Raw genomic sequence first — 21,043 nt, 5'->3', positions numbered from 1 at the left:
TGTAAAATAGATATTTTTGGACGATGTTTGTTGTTCTAAGAACTCAAATAAAATATTTAAACACATACACGAAAAAAAGAACAAAAAGCAAATTTATATGCAAATTTCTTTTGGTCACGTTTTCAGAACGAACCATAATTATACACATAATACTTTGGTTGTAAAATATACACGAAACGACCTTGACAATCAATATTCACGTTTTCAATTCATAAGCTTAATATCTAAATTATCGCTTAAACTTTTGTAATACTCGAATTTGAAATCAATTCCGTAAAGATAATTTAAGCCACATTCCTTTTTCGGGGATCATTGCAAATGTGTTTTTCTTAAATTGCACGGGAACTTGCGTTTTTTCACTTCTCTCAATTCTAAATTTGCTCAAGAGATTGTAAAAGATACATTTTCCCTCCATCATGACGAAACGATTTCCGATGCACATTCTTGGCCCAATACCGAACGTCAAAAATGTATAGGGATTAATTTTGTCTTTGTTTTCGGGCAACCATCTCTCCGGCACGAATTTATCTGCGTCTTCGTAATATTTTGGATCTCGTTGCAATCCAATAACGGGTAAACTAATGAAATCTCCTTCTTTGAATTCGTGCGCTTTGCCTTTTGAGTCGACGAGAGTGCAGTCTTTCGTACAACGACGATCGTTTGCGATGTTAACGGGCCACAAACGAAGTGTTTCTGTACAAATGGCAGAGAATAATAATGTGATTATTAGAATAATTTTATGACATCATCATCAACTAACCTTGAACTACGCAGTCAAAGTATTTCATACTTTGGAGATATTCATACGTGATGGGTTTGTCGCCATGAAGTTTATTTGCTTCGTCAATTTCGGCCAGTAACTTATCCTGAACTTCTTGGTTTAGAGCGAGTTCGTATGCCATAAACATGAACCATGTAGCAGCTGTTTCGAAGCCCGCGAAAAAGAAAACGACGCACTGAGTAACAAATTCATCCAAATCCCATTCTAAAAAAAAAAAATTTAAAAAAAAAAAAAAATATTGTGAAATTCGAAGACTTACTTTTCGAAATGATCTCTTCTGTATCGTCGCCCTTGACTACATACTCATTATCGAGTTCCTTATCAGTACTTTGAACGCCTTTTTGATTTTCAATATACATATTGATCATATCGGGTCGCACAATATTATTATCGATGCGATATTGGATCGTGTCTTTAACTAAATCGATAAAATAATTGGAAGCTTTGATGTCGAGCAAATTAATTCTGAATAATTTGAATAATTTTGGTACAATAAAGATGAAAAAGAATTTCATAGATGCTACGGAATCAAATGTCGTTAGTTTTTTGCCCATTAAAAAGAATTCATTCTCTTTTTCTTTGATGGAATTGACTTCTAAACCGAAAATTGTTGTTGCAATTGTATCATTGCAGTATCTGTTGAACAAATCTTTGATCTCAATTGTCACTTCTGTGCCTTTCGCTTGTTCCTTGAGCGATTCAACTGTTCCAAGGGCGCAATCGTGCATCAATTTAAACATCGTTCTCATCTTTGAGCCCGTAAAAGCCGGCGAAATCATGTTTCTTGTCACTTTCCATTTTTGATCTTTCATCGTGAACAAAGATTTGGAAAAAAGTTTGTCAACATCAGGTACTTCGCTCAATACGTGATTCAAAAAATGATCAAATTTCTTCACAGTTATCTCTCTTATCAGTTCGACATCGCGCACAATTAACATAGGTGTCACAATTTGCATAAAACCCGAAACACTTTCGTCTTGCATATCGAAATAATTCTTTCGAAACGACTCGAAAAAGGTAACTTTTCGCAACATCAAGTCATTTACGTGCCCAAACCAAATACTTGGCGTTCTGTGTGCAATTCCGCGACGTTTAAAGATTCCATTATGCCAAATTCGCCAATAGTATAAGACGGTGAGTGCAGTGACGACAAGTACGCCGGGCAGAGATAACACAAAAGTAAAAAGTGAACCTAACAGGTTCATGATTGACGAGATACTGAATTAAATGTGGGAAGAGACTTCGTTTTATACATGTATGGTTATTAATTGTTTGTTGTTTATTTTACGTTCTCGGTTTTTGTTCGCGTGGATTTTTTGCGTATCATTGTTGTGTCTCTCGGCTTTTGATAAATTAAGTTAATTGTATTGGGTATATTTACTTAGCACTCGTTCGATCGATTCGAACTTAATATCTTATCAAAACGCTTTCAATATTAATTAAGGCCGCTCCAATTTTTTTTCTATGTTTTTGTCCCCTGCCCCATTTCAAAAGCCGAAAATCCAATGGGGCAAAATAAAAAAAAAAGTTAAAAATTTCATCAAAATTGGCCATTTTGTAGTCCTTTTCCTTACTTTTTCAAGGAATTTTCAAAAATTTATTAAAATATTTTTAATTTTTAAATATTTTTGTGTTGAAAATCGAGAATTTACATGAATTTTCTTCTCTAAAAATATTTTCTAAAAAATATTTTTCAAAAATTTTTGACCGTTATTTTTATGAAATTTTTTTGTTAAAATTTTTAACTTAAAATACTTTCAGATCAATTTTAAATCATCGAATCTCAATGTAGATAAAAACATCTAAAATATTCATGAAAGACCAAAATTTGTTAAAATTTTGGCATTTTGTATGAAACAGTATTTCAAACTTTTTTTTTTTATTTTGCCCCCCCCCCCCATTTAAAAAAAAAATGTTTTGGGACAAAAACATCGGAAAAAATTTGGAACGGCCTAATTTGCAAAATTTATTTTCTTGTTTTAAAATGTAACCAAATTCCATTTTTAGCATATGTACCAAAAGTTCCTTTTTTGTATTCCAATGGAATGGGCGTCTTTTCGTATGCAACAAGTTTAAATTTGCTCAAAAAAGTAAAAAATAAAATTTTAGCCTCCATTAATGCGAATCTATTTCCAATGCATTGTCGAGGTCCAATTCCAAACGGCATGAAAACTCCTTGATCAATTTTATGTTTATTCTCGTCATTGAAACGTTCAGGATCGAATTTTGAAGGATTTTCCCAAAAACGAGTGTCATGATGAAATCCAACAGTTGACAGAAAAACTGCATCTCCCGATTGAAGTTGAATTTTTTGTCCGGTTTTGTCTTCCAAAGTATACGGTTTGTTCGCGACACGATCAACGCCAATATTGGGAGGATGTTTTCTCAAACTTTCCTGAATTACCATATCCAAATATTTCATTTGCATAATTGTCTCGTAATCGATTGGTTTATCGCCAAGTTGCTCAAGAACATCGTCAATTTCTTGCAAAAGTCTCTCTTGAATATCTTCATTAATCGCTAATTCATACGCCATGTAGTTGAACAATGTTGTAGCTGTTTCGAAGCCAGCAAGGAAGAAAATTACGCTTTGTGCGACGAAATCATTGTCACTCCAATCGTGCTTCAAAGGTTCATTTCCAACAAAATATTCGTTTTCTTCGCCTTTTTCTACTTCAATTTTTCCCTTTGTCTTTGCCTGCAACAGAATTTGAACGAAATCGGGTCTTGATGTTTTGTTAACTTGTCTTTCTTGCATCACATCAAGGAGGCATGTCTTGAAGAAAGACGTATATTCGTCTTCCAATATTTTGAGACGAAGAAAAGCTCCCAATTTGGGCCATGTGAGATACACAAAAAATCTCATTGTTCTTGAAAATTTGGTAAAATCCGCCATTTTATATCCTTTATCGTAAAATTCGTTCGTTTTATCCTTAATTGAGTTCACTTCGATGCCAAAAGCAGCAGATGCAATGACATCAACACTGCATCGCGTAAACAAATCTCTCGCTTCAAACTCATAAATCCCATTTGTCTTCTTCGCTTCGTTCACCAAATAATCCGTTGTATTGCACAAAGAATCGCGAATCGACGAAAATAAGAAACGCATTTTTGTGCCTGTAAAAGCGGGACTCATGATGTTTCGCATCAACTTCCATTTAGCATCTTTGATGACAAATAAATTTCCTCCAAATATTGGATCGACATCTTGATCGATCGAGACACGATGATTAACAAAACTGTCAAAATCCTTGATACAAATTTGCTTCACCAAATCTGGGTCGCGAATCATGAGAATTGGGCGTGTAAACTCAAATGATCCAAACATTCCGACATCCTTGAATTGATTGTAAATTGAGAGATAATGTTCCCAAAAGTTTTTTTGATGCGACATTATTGACCAAAGATTTCCGAAAAACGGAACAGGTTTCAGATACACTATGCCACGTTTTTCGAAAAAGTCATTATTCTTCGTTGCCCAATAATACAACAGACTAAATATGATAATTACATAAATTGTCGTTTGGCAAAAAAGCAACGAAATTAAAAATGATAACATTTTTAAAGTTCTTTACGAGATGACTTCACGAACGATACTAAATCGAATTCTATAAAAACTCTTGTTTAAAAATGTTTATAGTATTTACTCGACGTAAATATAATATTTGATGATAATTTCAATATACACAAAGTACAATGTACAAAGTACAAAGTACAAAGTACAAAGTACGTATAGTACAATCTTTTAGGCCGCTCCAAATTTTTTTCTATGTTTTTGTTCTCTGCCCCATTTCAAATGCCGAAAATCCAATGGGGGAAAATAAAAAAAAAATTAAAAATTTCATCAAACTTGATCATTTTTTGATCTTTTTTCTCATTTTTTCAAGAAATTTTTCAAAATATTTTAAATTTTCAAGAATTTTTGTATTGAAATTTAACATGAAAAATTCATTCTCAAAAATGTTTGCAAAAAAATATTTTTTAAATTTTTTGACGGTTTTTTTAATAAATTTTTTTTGTTTGAGTTTTTACCTTGAAATACTCTGAGATTGATTTTAAAGTACCAAATCTTAACGTAAATACCATAAGAACAACTAAATTATTCTTTAATGACCAAAATTTGTTAATATTTTTCCATTTTGTATGAAAAAGTATTTCAAAACTTTTTTTTTATTTTGCCCCTTCCATTTTGAAAAAAATCTTTTAGGACAAATACATCGGAAAAAAATTGGAACGGCCTTACTTGATAACTAAAATAAATTTTTCTATATATATGTAGATTGAAGTGTTTTGATAAACAAAAGAATCAAGCAAACAATCTGGCAAATTATTATCAGCTGACTCAAATTATCTGACTCGACTTTGTTATGGTATCAGAAATACTTCTGAATCAGAAAATCAGAAATACTGATACTTATGGTATCAGAAATACAATAACAAAAAAAAAATTCAATGAAGTTAACGAACAAATTAGTTTCATTGAAATTGAATTTTTGAAGTTTTTATTCTGTTCAAAAGAGGGCATTCATTTATTTTATGTAATTTTTGCATGTAACAAAAAAATATTAAATAAATTTAATTTTATACATTTTTTAATAATTTTAAAATTAATAATTTAAAATTTATCAAGAATTTTATTAAAATAAATAATTAATAAATTATTTTTTTTTTTTAAATTTCGAATGTATAAAACTTTTTCGAACTCGACATTCGAAATTTAAGGTTACCTTGTGAATTTTTCGTTCTGTCATTCAGTTTCTGACACATTCATAATCATGAATGGCAATTGCGTTTACTTTTCTTAAAAATTATATAAAAAATATCAAATAAAGTTAAAAGTAACACTGAAATTGTTAAAGTTACTTGTTTCATAGTGCTTATTCCGATACGCTTATGCAAAGTTTCCTGTCAATTCACGGTAAAAACACAACTTGAATTTCGCAGAAAAGCGAAAAAAAAATCAATGATAATTGCTATGTGCTAAACTTCTGTAACATACCCGGCATATATTTTGCGTTCGGTTCAAATTTATCATAAAATTATATTTTCCTGTGCAAAATAAAACAAAAACTGTACAAAAGGTTAAAAATAAACTGCAAAAATTAGAAAAGAAGTTCGTTTTCGAGCGCGTTTGTCGTCGCTTTACATAAAACAAGACGGAAAAATTGAATGAAAAATTGTGTCAAATATTGATTTTCCTATTTGATTCTTCCCTGAACTAAATAGCTACTTAGCCGTTCATTTATTATTAAATTATTCTTGTACTGGCTTCTTCCGTGACGTCAGTTCAATGAAAAAAAAACGTAACAAGGGAAATTTATTTTGTTACTGTTTTTTTTTTTTAAGTTTTAATGATACGAATGAGTGATTAAAAATTTATGAGAGAACGTATCATAAGGTTTATATCGTGCGACTCTCTAGAGTTATCGATAAAAAATTATATAATCAGTTGTCTGTAACTTGAAATCGGTAGCAGTGTTTTAGAGAAGTTTAATTCAAGCCGTAAAGCACGTGTTATTATCATTCAAGTATGATACAAATTCGTTCTCGTCAGTCACTCAAGATAATAATACGAGTAAACAAAAAAAAATAACGGAGAATGTAAATAGAAATCAATACGAGAGTACAAAGTCTTTCGCTAACCATTCATTAAATTCATCTTAAAAAGTCTCAATCAGATTCGCCATCTCTGACCAAATCAAATATTTGAAGCGGTTAATGATCTCTTTAGTGCTATTTTTGTCGTGTCGCTCTTCGTAAATAAATAATACGCAAAAGACGATCGACAGAGCATAGTTTTGATAATGTAGTAAAAAATTTATCGAGATTGATTTGCATGAACGTATAGGAAAAAAACAAAACATTAAGAAACGGTATCTCGTTTGTTTTGAGATTCAAGGTTTTGGCTATTCAGCTCTTCAAGCTTCGATTTGAAAGTTTAAAAGGGATAAAAAATTCAAATGTGAAGAAAAAACTTCAGAACAAAGAAATCAAGTCCAAATAAGAAGAAAATAATATAAAGTGCATGTGTATACAATTCTTTATAAACGAACAAAGAGAAATAAATAGTGTCTCAGTGAATCATTTGCAAAATGGATTGTTGCAAAATGCATTTAGAACTTTAGAATTTAACCTAACGGGTTAAGGCAGTTAAGAAATTCGCGACAATTTAAAGAATTCACAATAAAAACAGTAAAGTACGCATGCTGTCTACTCCTTTAATTACCTCTATGAATGTAGTTGTGCATAAGAACAACCACGTGAACTCTCTCGTCAGACGAGCCTCATGCCATAATCAGCAGTTCTGTGACGTGACGACAATAAGAGTGAGAGTTTGCGCATTGTTGGTAAAAATTATTTGCAGTTTTTGTTGTGTGTCAATGTTGATCGGCGATGTCGGTATCGTCGTCGCAGTGATTTGTGTTCATCTACAAAAGATAATTAATTAATTGTAAAGCATTATCAGAAGTTAACAAAAGGTGAAATAGGGCAGTTCAGTGTTAATATTCAAGACAGACAAAAAAAAAACAATTAAATTAAAATTAAAAAAAAATCGCTAAAAACAAAAATATATGCAAATGTTCTGTCAATTTGAGTCACATCCAGTCTACTATAGATGGTTGTGAATTATACGGAAATTATGGCGCATTGATAATAATAATAATGAAAACCATGAAGGTTGATATGTGTGTGGATAACAAAAACGTCATTGGATTAAGAATTTGTTATATGGACTTTGATGGAGTTACGCTATTCTTATCATCAATATTGTGCCGTTTAATAATCGATACGCAATTTTAAATCGTCTCTATTTTAAAATTAAATTTAAATTATAGTTTTGCATTTTTTTTTTCTTTATAGGTTTTATAACATTAAAATCACAACATATTAGCAATATTGAAAGGACACAATATTAATACTTATATAAATAATTCAGTGCTTAAAAATGATTTGATATTATTGAATATCAAAAAAAAAACTTTAAAAAAGGTTCTAACAAACATCACAAGCAAGTTAAATATTTAGAAACATTATATAAATAAAAATAACTTTAAAAATAAGATATTGAAACTCATCAATTCCAACATGAGTAACGGAACAAACTATTGTAAGTATTAATTTTTTATATTATTTTATTTATAAGAATTCTATTTTATTAAAAAAAAAAATTAAAAACATTAATTAATTAAAAATAATTAATTTTTTACAAAAACTATTTTAATAATTTAATTTATTTATTAATTTATTTAATTTATTAAATTATTAATTTTTTAAAATAAAATGTTTTTGATAAAATTAAAATATTTTTATTTATAATAATTGTATTTTATTAAAAAAAAATTAAAAACATTAATTAATTAAAAATAATTAATTTTTTACAAAAACTATTTTAATAATTTAATTTATTTATTATTTATTTATTTAATTTATTAAATTATTAATTTTTTAAAATAAAATGTTTTTGATAAAATTAAAATATTTTTATTTATAATAATTCTATTTTATTAAAAAAAAATTAAAAACATTAATTAATTAAAAATAATAAATTTTTTACAAAAACTATTTTAATAATTTAATTTATTTATTATTTATTTATTTAATTTATTAAATTAATAATTTTTTAAAATAAAATGTTTTTGATAAAATTAAAATATTTTTATTTATAATAATTCTATTTTATTAAAAAAAATTAAAAACATTAATTAATTAAAAATAATTAATTTTTTACAAAAACTATTTTAATAATTTAATTTATTTATTATTTATTTATTTTTATTAAATTATTAATTTTTTAAAATAAAATGTTTTTGATAAAATTAAAATATTTTTATTTATAATAATTGTATTTTATTAAAAAAAAATTAAAAACATTAATTAATTAAAAATAATTAATTTTTTACAAAAACTATTTTAATAATTTAATTTATTTATTATTTATTTATTTAATTTATTAAATTATTAATTTTTTAAAATAAAATGTTTTTGATAAAATTAAAATATTTTTATTTATAATAATTCTATTTTATTAAAAAAAAATTAAAAACATTAATTAATTAAAAATAATTATTTTTTTACAAAAACTATTTTAATAATTTAATTTATTTATTATTTATTTATTTAATTTATTAAATTAATAATTTTTTAAAATAAAATGTTTTTGATAAAATTAAAATATTTTTATTTATAATAATTCTATTTTATTTTAAAAAAAATAATTTAAAAACATTAATTATTTAATTAAAAATAATTAATTTTTTACAAAAACTATTTTAATAATTTAATTTATTTATTATTTATTTATTTAATTTATTAAATTATTAATTTTTTAAAATTAAAGTTTTTGATAAAATTAAAATATTTTTGTTGAAAATAAAATATAGTTAAAAATAAAAATATCTAATTACCTTCAATTTGTATATCAAGTTCATCCCTTATATGTACAAATAATTTTGACTTACATGGATTTTAGAGCCTTATCATTGAAATCGATTAAAACGTATCATAGTGAAAAACTGTTTAAATCACTGTCCTACATGAAGCTATAAATGTTCATTGTTATAAATAATTACTGATATCAATATCTCTCTACGTCGCTAAAGTACTGAATATTAGTCTCAATTTTTTTTAAACAACTCTGTTATCTACAAATAATCGTCGTTTTATTTTTTGCGTTTCATGATGTTTTTACATCAGTCTTCTGTTGACAGTTGTTTTAATCTGTTGGGATTTTTCAAACATTTTTTTTTCCTTTTTTTTAATTAAATAAATTTCAAATTGAACAAGTTTATCATTAATTAACTTAGAAAGTAAAAACTTGTCAAAAACAGGTTAGTTCGTTACAAATATTATTTTTAAAAAATCGATCGTACATTGAAAAATATTAATTGCATCTGTTGCAAAGACCTTCATACGAGTTCAAGGTTTCTCAATTATATCGATAACTTTAATTGATTATTTGCTCTACATAATGATTAGGGAGGAAATAGTGATATCAGGTTAATGTAAACTCATGTGATTCATTTTTAATAATAACATCCATGTCTGTCAATTGATTATAATTTTTCTTCCATTATCGTTGACCCATAAATTTTATTACACTTGATCAAGGTTTAAATTGTTATGATGGAATAAAGTGAATGAACTTACATTATTTTACCTTTCGTTTCAGGGGAAAACATGGATGATTGCTTACAATATGTCGGAGGAACTGTGGGAGCTGTTACGTTATCGAGTATTGCGGCAGCAACAGCTTATTATTACGCTACAAGACCATCCCCACAAATACCGTTAGTGCCTCTTGAAGATCAATCGCCGATTTTAGACGTAAGTTATGACGTTGTATCTCTGTTTTGCGTTAACGTCATCAATATCTTTCCAAGCTCTTTATAAAATTCAGTATTTTGTCTATTTTTAACTAGTTCTATTTTAAATTTTATCACACACTTGCGGATCAAACCTACGATATATTCTTTTTATTCAATTTCGTTACTTACTCATTCATAAAAAGTGAGAGACTTTTTCTGTTATTTTAACATTGACATCCAATTCTCGTGAGAAGTTTCTTATTAAATTAACTTTGAGACACTTTCATGGTCGACGAGCGTTCGGACTTTATCATTCTCGACATGTTCGAACGATATAAATCGCGAGTGTGTGTGCAAAATGATGATGATTATTATTATTTCTCATCTATAGAAAATATTCTGCTTTACTCATCTTTTTCTTTCTATATTGTCATGCATATTATGTTTGTAATTGAAATTATTTTGTCTCGGTAGTCAACTTTGAGAATCTAAACGATTCAGAAGTGCGCATCATTTCAAACTTTTTTTTCGCTCAAAGTCTCGTTGCTTCAAAAAACTCATCGCATCTTAAACAAAAAAAAAATAAAAATTAATAAATATGCATAAAAATGAAAAAATGACAAAATAAGTGAATTAGTGATAAGACATAAAAATTATTGGAAAAGAAAATTTTATGATGATAAGAAAATTAAATTAAAAAAAATTACATTTAAAAAAAATAAAAATAAAGAAAATAATCAAGAATGAAAAGTAAATAAATGCGTGTACGAAAAACTGTTATGTAATTAGGTATATGTGTTCAGAAAGTGTACCGATTTATTCATGGTTAAATTTTTAAAATTAAAAAGATCAAAAAATCTCCCAACCAACCCACAGTTTATTTGATTCAGCATCAACCCATCCAATTTCGCACGAATAAAGCGGAAAATTGATGTTGTCCCAATTATATTTTTTTCTTCAAATTTTAGCCTTTTGCCGGCGCAAGCTGATTTAATATCTTTAAAGACGCTCATTGTGCGCGAAAAACCCTCTGTGATTTTTTTTTGCAATGACGTTGAAAATATCTTGTGAAATAACGAATTTTAATGTTTTCTTTTAATTTTATTTATTTGGGACGACAGACTATGTCGCAGTCTACTACAGATTTATGTCATCATTTTATTTTGTAGCTTTGAATGTTCTCGCATTTGAGGCAAATGGTCACCTGTTTTTTTTTTTTGTTGAATTCTTTAGAGCATACAATTTAAGCAATAATAAGTGCAAAAACATTTAAAAATACATTTTTTTGTTTCGAACAGATGAAAATCTTTAAAACAATAAAACAAAAATACCATAAAACAGTTAATAAGTGAGTAAATAAAAAAAAGTATAAATCATAAAGAATGTCTTGTTGCGGATCAGCAGCGCCTTTAAGGCCCCCAATTGATTTTGCACAGCAAAGTGAAACATTAAGGGTAAGGTTGAAAATTATCATTCGAAAAAAAAAAAATTAAAAACATGTGACAAAAACAATAAGATTAACATTTAATCAATATCTTATCAAATGATTTGAAATATTTGGTTGTCATGATGTTTTACTAAATTTTTAACATATTCAGAAGCACAGTGTCATTAGACTTATTTTTAGTAAGGTATATGAATATGAAAGAGGACTGTTTAAAAAAATGTTTATATACGATGAGACATGAATAAACACAAATCATTAGGATGTCTATTTTTCAAACTGAATTTTGTCTTACCTTATGACTTGCCTTGACACAGAGCCAAAGTTGGAAAATATTTAAACTGTCATTCACTTTTCACTGTTTTCAAACAATACAATCAATATAATAATGATAAATTAACAAAGCTAAAGAGAAAATCACACGTCCCAATTATGACGCCAAAAAAACTATCGTTGTAGCTGAGCAATTTGCGAACAATCTTAAAAAGAGATGAAGAAAGAACTACATCATGTGATGTCTTGCCAAAAAAAAAATTACCCGATTTATGAAAGGTTTGTCAAGATCATATGGTCATCTCAGGAAATAATTTAAAAGGTTTTCGTAAATTATAAAATGAATAAAAATAAATTGTTGCTTCTTTTATCGTCAAAAATTAGGAAGTCAAAATTTTATGATTCTGTTTATTTACGAATCTGTCAACGCTGAGCATTGATCAAAGGAGAGCTCTATTTTGAATGTGTTTTTTTTTTAAATAAATATTTTACGATGCACATCATTGAGAATTTCCAATCTATACGTTAGTATATACTTCAAAAATACGGAATAGTTTTTAGTTTTGCTTTGAAAATATTACAATGACAGACGATGAATTTGTATTTGCGATGGTTAATTAATTGTGACAGTGATAATAAATGAGCAATTAAGGGGATATCTTGATGATGCGATGAATTATATTTTTATTTATAGAGAAAATTTTGGATTTTTTTGCAGGGTCCTGAACAAATACACGTCTCCAAGTTTTACAAAGACTCGAGAGATGGAAAATTCTTGAGTTATCTGCATGAAGATGCTCGAACCCTTTACGAAACATTTAGAAAAGGTGCTTACGATTCAAATAACGGACCATGTTTGGGTTGGAGAGAACCTGTAACAGCGCCCTATTCGGTAAGAATATCTTTAAATTTATCTTTTTTCTTGCTTATGGATAAATTTTTACATTTTTAGTGGATGACATACAACGAAGCATTATTGCGAGCAAAGAATTTCGGATCAGGTCTCATTGCATTAGGATTGAAACCGGGCCCCCAAACTCTTGTCGGCATTTATTCACAAAATAGACCGGAATGGATATTATTCGAGCAAGGATGTTATTGTTACTCGTTAGCGCTTGTGCCGTTATACGATACTTTGGGCCCCGATGCATGCTCGTTCATTATAAATAAGGCTGATTTAAGTATCGTTGCTGTCGAAGATGATGCACGGATAAATTTGTTGTTAGACAAAGCGCCTCGTGTGCTGCAAAAGATAATTGTAATCAAAGAAATTAAACCTGCGACAATGCAACGTGCGAAAAATCGCGGAATTGATGTATTGACATTTGCTGAAGTTGAAAAGTTAGGTGCGTTACACAATCATCCGGAAGTTCCCCCAAAACCAACGGATTTATGTACAATTTGTTATACATCAGGAACAACGGGTAAGTTTCACATAAAAAAATTTTAATTGCGAATTTTGTAAAAAAAAAATTAATTTTTTTTCAGGCGATCCAAAGGGAGTTATGTTATCGCATGCTAATCTCGTAGCAGCAATTTGTTCAGTTAATTTGCAATTCGGAGATCATAAACTGAGATCTACAGATATCATGTTGTCGTTCCTTCCTCTTGCGCATATGCTTGAGCGTGCATGTGAAAATGCCGTTTACTACTTTGGCGGAGCTGTGGGATTCTTTTCGGGCGATATAAAACGCCTTGCTGACGATTTAAAAGCCTTACGCCCTACTGTTATGCCTGCTGTGCCTCGATTACTGAATCGCATCTACGACAAAGCCAATTCGGAAGCCGCCAAATCTAAAATCAAAAAGCTCATTCTCAGTATGGCAATCAATTCGAAGGAAGCAGAGTTACAAAAACGCATAATTCGGCGCAACAGTATTTGGGATAAACTCGTGTTCAAAAAGGTACAAGACAATTTTGGCGGAAACTTAAGACTTTTGCTGACAGGTTCAGCGCCTCTTGCGCCAAATGTTTTGACTTTTATGCGATGCGCACTCGGATGTGTCGTCGTTGAAGGATATGGACAAACAGAATGCAGTGCTCCGTGTACATTGACGGTGCAAGGAGATCATGATACAGGACATGTTGGTCCTCCAATTGCTTGTAATGCCGTGAAACTCGTAGACGTGCCCGAGATGGAATATTATGCGATCCAACAACAGGGTGAAATATGCATAAAGGGCACGAACGTGTTCCTCGGATATTACAAGGATCCAACAAAGACAGCAGAAGCAATTGACGCCGATGGATGGTTGCATACCGGAGACATTGGCGAATGGAGGAGAAATGGCACATTGAAAGTTATTGATCGCAGAAAACACATTTTCAAACTGAGTCAAGGCGAATATATCGTTCCTGAAAAGATTGAAAATGTCTATGTGCGAAGTCAATACATCGAACAAGTTTTCGTTCATGGAGAAAGTTTGAAGGTAATTTATTACAAATTTTCGTTTAAAATATCAAAAACTATATTTTAACATTCAACAGAGTTGTGTCGTTGCAATTGTCGTCCCTGATGTAGAAGTTGTTAAACGTTGGGCAAACCATAATGGTATCGCAGGAACATTGAGTGTGCTTTGCAACAATCCAGATGTAAAAGCTCTTATTTTAGCGGATATGTTAGAACTCGGAAAGAAATCAGGTTTAAAATCTTTTGAACAGGTTCGTCAAATAAAAATATTTTATCATAATTTTCTTATCATCAACCCATTTTTTTTCTTTTTTCAATTCACAGGTTAAAGACATTTATCTGCATCCCGATCCATTTTCTGTACAAAATGGTCTTTTGACGCCTACCTTTAAATCAAGAAGACCGGAAATCAAAAATTATTTCAAGCCCCAGTTAGATGATATGTATAAAACTTTAGATTGAAACGGTACCAATGATATATCAAAATTGTAAAAATAAATAAATGTGGCAATTATTTCTAACATACCTAATAATTAAAAACGAGTTTATTAAGTACGTACTTTAATATAAAAAAAAAATTCAAAAATAAATTGAAATACTTAAAAATACATGAAAATTTAAATTATAAGTAGGAAAAAAATATAAATTAGTATAAGCTTGTTTGGTAATGAGAATTATCATCAAAGTGAATAAAAACACACATCACATTGTCTGTTATAAGACCTAAATTTTCACTTTGTGGATTTCTTATTGCTCAATTACAATGCACTGCAAGTTGTGAACTTTTTAACATTTTCCTGCTAGATAAAAAAAATAAACATTTTTAGACTTAATTTATCAATCCAAATATAAAAAAAACTTTTTTTTCCTTGTTATAATTAGCGATAAAATTATTATTATGATGAATAGTAAAATGCAGTGATGGTTGAAGCCAAGCTTTATTTTTTATTAAATCAATAGATATTATTTGAATAAGTTATTGTTTAAATGAATTGTGACTAAAAAAGTAAAGAAAATTCTTGGAATTTTAATTTTTTTGTTTTACTTTATGTTATTGAATCATATACATTATTACTTAAAGTAATTTTTGGATTTGGTACTATATTAAATAGGAGACATGTAATGAATATTGGGAAAGAAAATAAACTACAAATTTATCACATAAATAATCATCACACTTAAATTGTTTTTTTTTTCAAATGTAAATAAGGTATTTGTCCCATTTTGGAATCCAAAAATCGAGTAACAAAAAATTGTTTTAAAAAAGCATAATTTTTTGAAATTAAAAAATAATATCTAAATAAAATAAAAAAAGACTTAAACTAAATTTTAAAAAATTTGGTAAAAAGAAGCATACATGTTGCAGATAAAGTGAAAAAAACAGACAAGATCGATAGTATGTAAAAGTGTATTTGCGTGAAATGAATGCTTAAAATTTTTAGGAGACCTTCAGATTATAAAAAAATTAAAAAATGAACATTATTTTGATAATTTAGAAAAATAATAAACTTTTGTTCGACAATAGTTTATAAGAAAATTGAAGAAATGGTAAAGATCAGAAAAACTAATAAAGAAATCTCCTGAGAAAAATCTTTTTTTTTTCGAATATTTCATTCAAACAGATCATGAAATATTTAAAAATTATATTTTTGTTAAAATTTCTCTCGATTCAGGTATAACTTTTGTTTTGAATGTCGGAATGAAACAAATGAAGGCTTTTGTAATTTGAGGGATTTAAGGAGTTCTGGGCTCTGACAATAAAAAATGCTTTTTTCTCATTCTTTAAATTACTTTTTATTCTTAACATTTTTGTTTTTATTTTCAATTCTAGTTTGTAGAACGTTGAAGCTTACATTTCAATATGTTGTTATATTTTACTCAAACATTTGATGAATCACAGCCATTCTCCAACGTAAAAGCATACATATTTATTAATTCATCTACTTAATTTTTTTCAACTAATAATATATTTTTTATTATTTTTTTTTTGTCTTCATAGAGGATTCAATTCACATTTTTATTTTTGGCAATTGTAACTAACTGACTTCCTGTTTAATTTTCTTCCTTTTTTTATGGTTAACATTTTTACAGAATTTTCAATCAAGGCAATATATATATTTTTTGAATGAGTTGAAATATCATGACTATCTTTTTGAAAGATCAACTTCAGTATTTAAAAAAACTTTTTTTTTACATTTCGTTAAAGTATATTTTTCTAACTTATATTTTTCTATTGAAAGTTACCAATAATTAACACAGCAAAATTATATCACACATAAATAATCTTTGTATAACAAAATATATATATATTAAATAATACTCTAATTAGAACATAAAATGTCAATCAATTTAATTTCAATGCTCGAAACATTTTTCTTTTTTCCTTTTAACAAAATTTGGGTAAGTACTTGCTTTACTTTGAATTGAAGTAAACTAAAAATAATAGGATATAAAATATAGTAAATAAATCAACCTAAAAAGCGTCAAGCGAAAGGATTATCGGGATCTTCTATGTAATGCTGAAAATTAAAATAAATAAAAATCATAAATAAATAATAATGAAATTAAATAAAATTAAATAAATTCACTTGAAAAGGAACCTAAATCCTCTATTGTTTCACTAATTTCTTCGGTAACATTTCTCGTCTATAGATTTTTAATTAAATTTTTATGACAATAAATATATTATAACATCCAAAAGAGGAACCAACGGATGCGTGCAATTAAATTGAAATATTTTTCGTATAATATCCAATATTTTATAATATTTTTTATATAAATTCCTTTGTTTCTTTTTTTGTATTTGAACATAAATAACATTTTACTCGCGATTCTTATAACTAGCTAAAAATGTATTTTTATCGTCAGAAACTAAACGTATACTTACTCTTCCAACTGAATTTCTCCTTACATTTCCGCTTTCACTGCGTGACATTGACTCATTTATACAAAGATCCGAGTCAGAATCCCCTGTTCGACGAACTGATGGATCCTGAAATCAAAAAAATGAGAGTTTAAGATAACTTTTGATAAAATTTTAATATTTAATACTTGATTTAGCTGTTCTGTGGTTGTTAGAAGTCTCCCAATTGGAGTAAGAAATACGGGAAGAGTATCCAATAAAGTAGGTCTCGAGTGTGTTAAAAAGGGTTTCATATACCTAAAATATAAAAATGAAAAAATTAGTTAAAAAATCAAAACACATACAACCAAATGAACTTACTTTGAATCAAAACTACCCCAAACACGAGCTAAAACTGCTTTTTCGTTGTTGTGAGGCGTTCCTCCGGGTGTTGTTACTCCTGCTTCTGCACTTTGAGGATCCTAAAATTTGATCAAATGTTTAAACACTTTTTATAAATTTTTTTCAACAACACAAAACGCATGCTAAAAATATTTTCCGATAGTTTCAATTGACAATTAAAACATTGAATGGGGTGAAAAATGTCAACTAAAGAAATGAAACATGCTAATTTTTTCTTACCATCGTTACAATTATGGGATCAAAACGTGATTCGTGCAAATTGGATTGGTTTGACTGAATATGAAAGGCGAATGAAAATAAATTTGAAGGAAAATGAAATTGAAACAATGAACATCGAAGAAATTGAGAGAAACAGACTAAACATACCCCATTTGTATTTTCCATCGTGTTGTATACCTTTTTATAGAATTTTTATTTTTTTTGCAATGTGCGTTGAAAGTGACGAAAGATAAACGAATCAAAATGTGAAGTGAGTGAGGCAAAAAAAATTTTTTTTTTTTTGATAAAGTAAGATAAATTAATGTTATGAGAACTTACGCTTCGAACTCCTTGATAATTGTTCAATTGTTCTTGTTCTTCATCTACTCCGTGTCTAATGAAAAAGTTGAAATTTAAAATTTGATCTAAAAAAAATGAAAAAAAAAAAAAAAATCTTACGGTATCTTCAGTAGATTCAATAAATACGACGAAGCTCCTCCTTGAACAATTACTGTAATGATGACTATGAGTGAAGTTGTTGTTAACATTGTTTGTCGTGCATCCGATACGGTATTTCTGATTGCCAATGCGAATGACATTGCTCCTCTGAGTCCCGCGAAAAAGAGCATATGTTGATAATTAAACGGAATTGCAGGCTTTCTTCCTAAATTAAGAAGCCATGAAAGCGGATAGATGTTAACAGCCCGACCAATTAATGCGCATAACTAAAAAAAATATAAAAAAGTTAAATTTTAAAACTTAAGTTAGGCCGTTCCAAATTTATTTCGAACTTTTTGTCCGAAAAACTTTTTTTCAAAATGGGCAAAATAAAAAAAATTTAAAATACTTTTTCATACAAAACGACAAAATTTTAAAGTTTTTGAGATTTGATAATTTAAAATTTATCTCAGAGTAATAAATTTCAAGTAATAAATTTAAACAAAAAATTTCGTAAAAATAACTGTCAAAAAATTTTGAAAATAAATTTTTTTGAAAAAAATTTTAAAGAAGAAAATTCATGCTAAAATACGATTTTTAATAAAAAAATTCTTAAAAATTGAAATTTTTTTTTTAAATTTTGGGAAATTTCTTGAAAAAATATGAAAAAAGACCAAAAAATGGTCAATTTTGATGAAATTTTTAACTTTTTTTTTTATTTTGCCCCATTGGATTTTCGACTTTTGAAATGGGGCATGGGACAAAAAGTTCAAAAAAAATTTGGAGCGGCCTTATTTAAAAGTAACAACTTACAAATCCAGAAACGGTAAACAACATGTCAAAATGATGTTTCGGAAAAGTAAACATCGACACTCCAATGTAGGAAAAGATGAAATTTTCCGCGAGGAAATTAAGCAACTCGAAAATTTGTTTTGTTCGTGCTCTTGAATCGGGCGACAAATTGTTGTAAGTGTAATGAGCTTGACAAATTCCGCAAAATAATACAGCAACAACGCCCGTTAGTTCAGCAGCTTCTGCAATTAAGAAAGTACTGTATGACATCAAAACAAATAATGCTGATTCAAGTAACGGGAAATCCTTGACTTTTGTGAATTTTGTCATGAGAGCTGTGCAACATCCCATCGTTGCTCCAATAATAAGTGAAAAGAAAAACACGCCAAAGAAATCGCCGAGTGCTTTTATGAAAGCATGTGACTCAAAATCGCCCGTTGTTGAATAATGTTCGCCATAATTTTGTATTGATCCTGATAAGACAATAGCTACTGCGTCATTTAATACACTTTCGCCGAATACTAATGCATATAAGTTAACATCGACATGCATATCGCTAAAGATTGCAAGGATCGTAAGCGGATCTGTTGGCGAAATTAAAGCTCCAAAATATAAGGTATCCAAAAAAGTAAAGCTGCTACTTAAACGTTCAGGCATTATTTGAACAACTCCGTACATTAAGCCTCCGATAAGGAAAGCTGATAATGTTGTTCCAACGATGGCATATGTAAAAATTGCTCCCAAATTGCGAAAAAAGTATTTTCGTTTCAAACTGTATCCCGCATGAAATATAATGGGCGGCAAAATTATATTGAAGAAGATTTCGGGATCAAATGTTGCCTTGAAATCAATTTCATTCTCTTCAATGCCAACAACTTGACTTCTGAACGTATACGCATACGTTTTATTTTGCTTTGGTCCTTCATTATTGACAACTTGTGCTTGTGTTCTTCCCGGAAAATCGAACCAAAGCGTATCAGGAGGAATACTCAAATTATATTTGGGAGCTTCCGTTTCAGGAATAACTTTTAAATGAACCACAGGAGTTGTCGTGCCCGCATATCGGATAATCGCTCCAACAATCAAACCTAAATTATTCATATTATTAAATCTAATGAACATATGGAAGCGAATTATTCGAAGGATACGAACCATAAATGACAGCAAGTCCTGTCTCGTGTAACCAAGCAACTCGATGATGTTTAAAAAGCCAAGTTGTAAGTACTGTTAACGCAATCAGGACTGTGTAAACCAAAAGATTCTGAAAATAAAAAAAAACACGGAAGCGAATTTCATCAATGATAAGGGATACGTGTTACATTGAAACGCGATAAGTTTTTTTTACGTCTTACTCACCAATGAATCAATCTGATGTAATTTTGTTGCTTTTGCATCTAATTCAATGTCTGTCTTTTCTGCATTGATGCAAACTCCAAATATGAGAAATATCGTGATGAATGCAAGCGACAATCGCATTTTTCGTAATTTTATTCCCATTTTTCAGAGAGTCTCTCCATATGATAAAGTAAAAATACTTCGAACGATTTCTTGTCGTCAATTCGGTTTAATTGCGATGCGAGGACAATTTAATATCAATTTTGAGTAAAACTTTCAAATCCTTTAAATGTCCTTCCTGTTTTTACAGTCTGATTTTTCCTTTTCGATTTTTTTTTTCAAAACAAATAGCAGTATTATTTTCCTCCGAATACGAATCTTGAAGTGAAATTTGCTGATGTGCCTCCCATGATGAAATTCGTTACTCACCTAAATATGAAAAAAAAGTTCGTTATTAAATTTTTAGGTAATTTTAAGACATTTTTAGCTTTTATTAATTCTTATGTAAGGCGAATAAATTTAATATTTTCATTTTTTGTCCCATGAGGATTTTCTCGAGGGGGGGGGGGGAAATAAAAAAATAAATATTTTTGAACTTTTTGTTTGTAATTTTTAACGTTTTTAGACGTTAAACGTTGATTCTTATTATTTTAAAATTATTATTTTTATCTTATTATTTTAAATCAAACAAAATTTTTCAAAATAAAAATTTTTGAAAAAATTTTTTGGTCACGTGACTTTCAAAAAAAAATGTTTTTCAACATTTCAATATAAAATGGTGTAATTAAGCAAATTTCATAAA

General features: G+C 28.5%; 4 protein-coding genes across 7 annotated transcripts; 1 reads left to right on the top strand and 3 right to left on the bottom strand.

Annotated features, from left to right (window-relative positions):
- Positions 1-65: 65 nt before the first annotated feature.
- Positions 66-2,062, bottom strand: LOC134838362 (probable cytochrome P450 9f2). The gene is made up of 3 exons (XM_063853877.1): positions 1,041-2,062; positions 761-985; positions 66-693 (listed from the first exon to the last, which is right to left on the bottom strand). The coding sequence occupies exons 1-3, from the start codon at positions 1,984-1,986 to the stop codon at positions 266-268; spliced, it is 1,599 nt and encodes a 532-aa protein (XP_063709947.1). The 5' UTR covers positions 1,987-2,062; the 3' UTR covers positions 66-265.
- A 660-nt stretch (positions 2,063-2,722) lies between these two features.
- Positions 2,723-4,389, bottom strand: LOC134838363 (probable cytochrome P450 9f2). Its single transcript, XM_063853879.1, has one exon. It carries the CDS (start codon positions 4,338-4,340, stop codon positions 2,748-2,750), a length of 1,593 nt encoding a protein of 530 aa, XP_063709949.1. The 5' UTR covers positions 4,341-4,389; the 3' UTR covers positions 2,723-2,747.
- A 1,171-nt stretch (positions 4,390-5,560) lies between these two features.
- LOC134836107 (long-chain-fatty-acid--CoA ligase 1) lies at positions 5,561-14,738 on the top strand. 2 transcript variants are annotated; one of them, XM_063851313.1, is made up of 8 exons: positions 5,561-5,699; positions 7,643-7,889; positions 9,951-10,105; positions 12,522-12,695; positions 12,756-13,227; positions 13,292-14,232; positions 14,291-14,464; positions 14,538-14,738. In XM_063851313.1, exons 2-8 carry the CDS (start codon positions 7,868-7,870, stop codon positions 14,673-14,675), a joined length of 2,076 nt encoding a protein of 691 aa, XP_063707383.1. In that variant the 5' UTR covers positions 5,561-5,699; positions 7,643-7,867; the 3' UTR covers positions 14,676-14,738. The 2 variants fall into 2 exon arrangements, with proteins under 2 accessions (XP_063707383.1, XP_063707391.1); XM_063851321.1 differs by lacking the exons at positions 5,561-5,699; positions 7,643-7,889; positions 9,951-10,105 and adding an exon at positions 11,085-11,540.
- A 1,303-nt stretch (positions 14,739-16,041) lies between these two features.
- Positions 16,042-20,598, bottom strand: LOC134830493 (sodium/hydrogen exchanger 7). Of its 3 annotated transcripts, XM_063844007.1 has the most exons (10): positions 20,263-20,598; positions 20,059-20,167; positions 18,928-19,994; positions 18,136-18,401; positions 18,016-18,070; positions 17,845-17,874; positions 17,437-17,537; positions 17,265-17,373; positions 17,101-17,205; positions 16,042-16,732 (listed from the first exon to the last, which is right to left on the bottom strand). In XM_063844007.1, the coding sequence occupies exons 1-10, from the start codon at positions 20,401-20,403 to the stop codon at positions 16,697-16,699; spliced, it is 2,019 nt and encodes a 672-aa protein (XP_063700077.1). In that variant the 5' UTR covers positions 20,404-20,598; the 3' UTR covers positions 16,042-16,696. The 3 variants fall into 3 exon arrangements, with proteins under 3 accessions (XP_063700077.1, XP_063700069.1, XP_063700085.1); XM_063843999.1 differs by lacking the exon at positions 16,042-16,732 and having other exon boundaries at positions 17,035-17,205; XM_063844015.1 differs by lacking the exons at positions 16,042-16,732; positions 17,845-17,874 and having other exon boundaries at positions 17,035-17,205.
- Between the last annotated feature and the right edge of the window lie 445 nt (positions 20,599-21,043).

This window comes from Culicoides brevitarsis, chromosome 1, assembly GCF_036172545.1.
Source record: "Culicoides brevitarsis isolate CSIRO-B50_1 chromosome 1, AGI_CSIRO_Cbre_v1, whole genome shotgun sequence".
Classification (NCBI taxonomy): Eukaryota; Metazoa; Arthropoda; class Insecta; order Diptera; family Ceratopogonidae; genus Culicoides; species Culicoides brevitarsis.
This window is presented reverse-complemented; position numbering and strand designations above follow the sequence as displayed.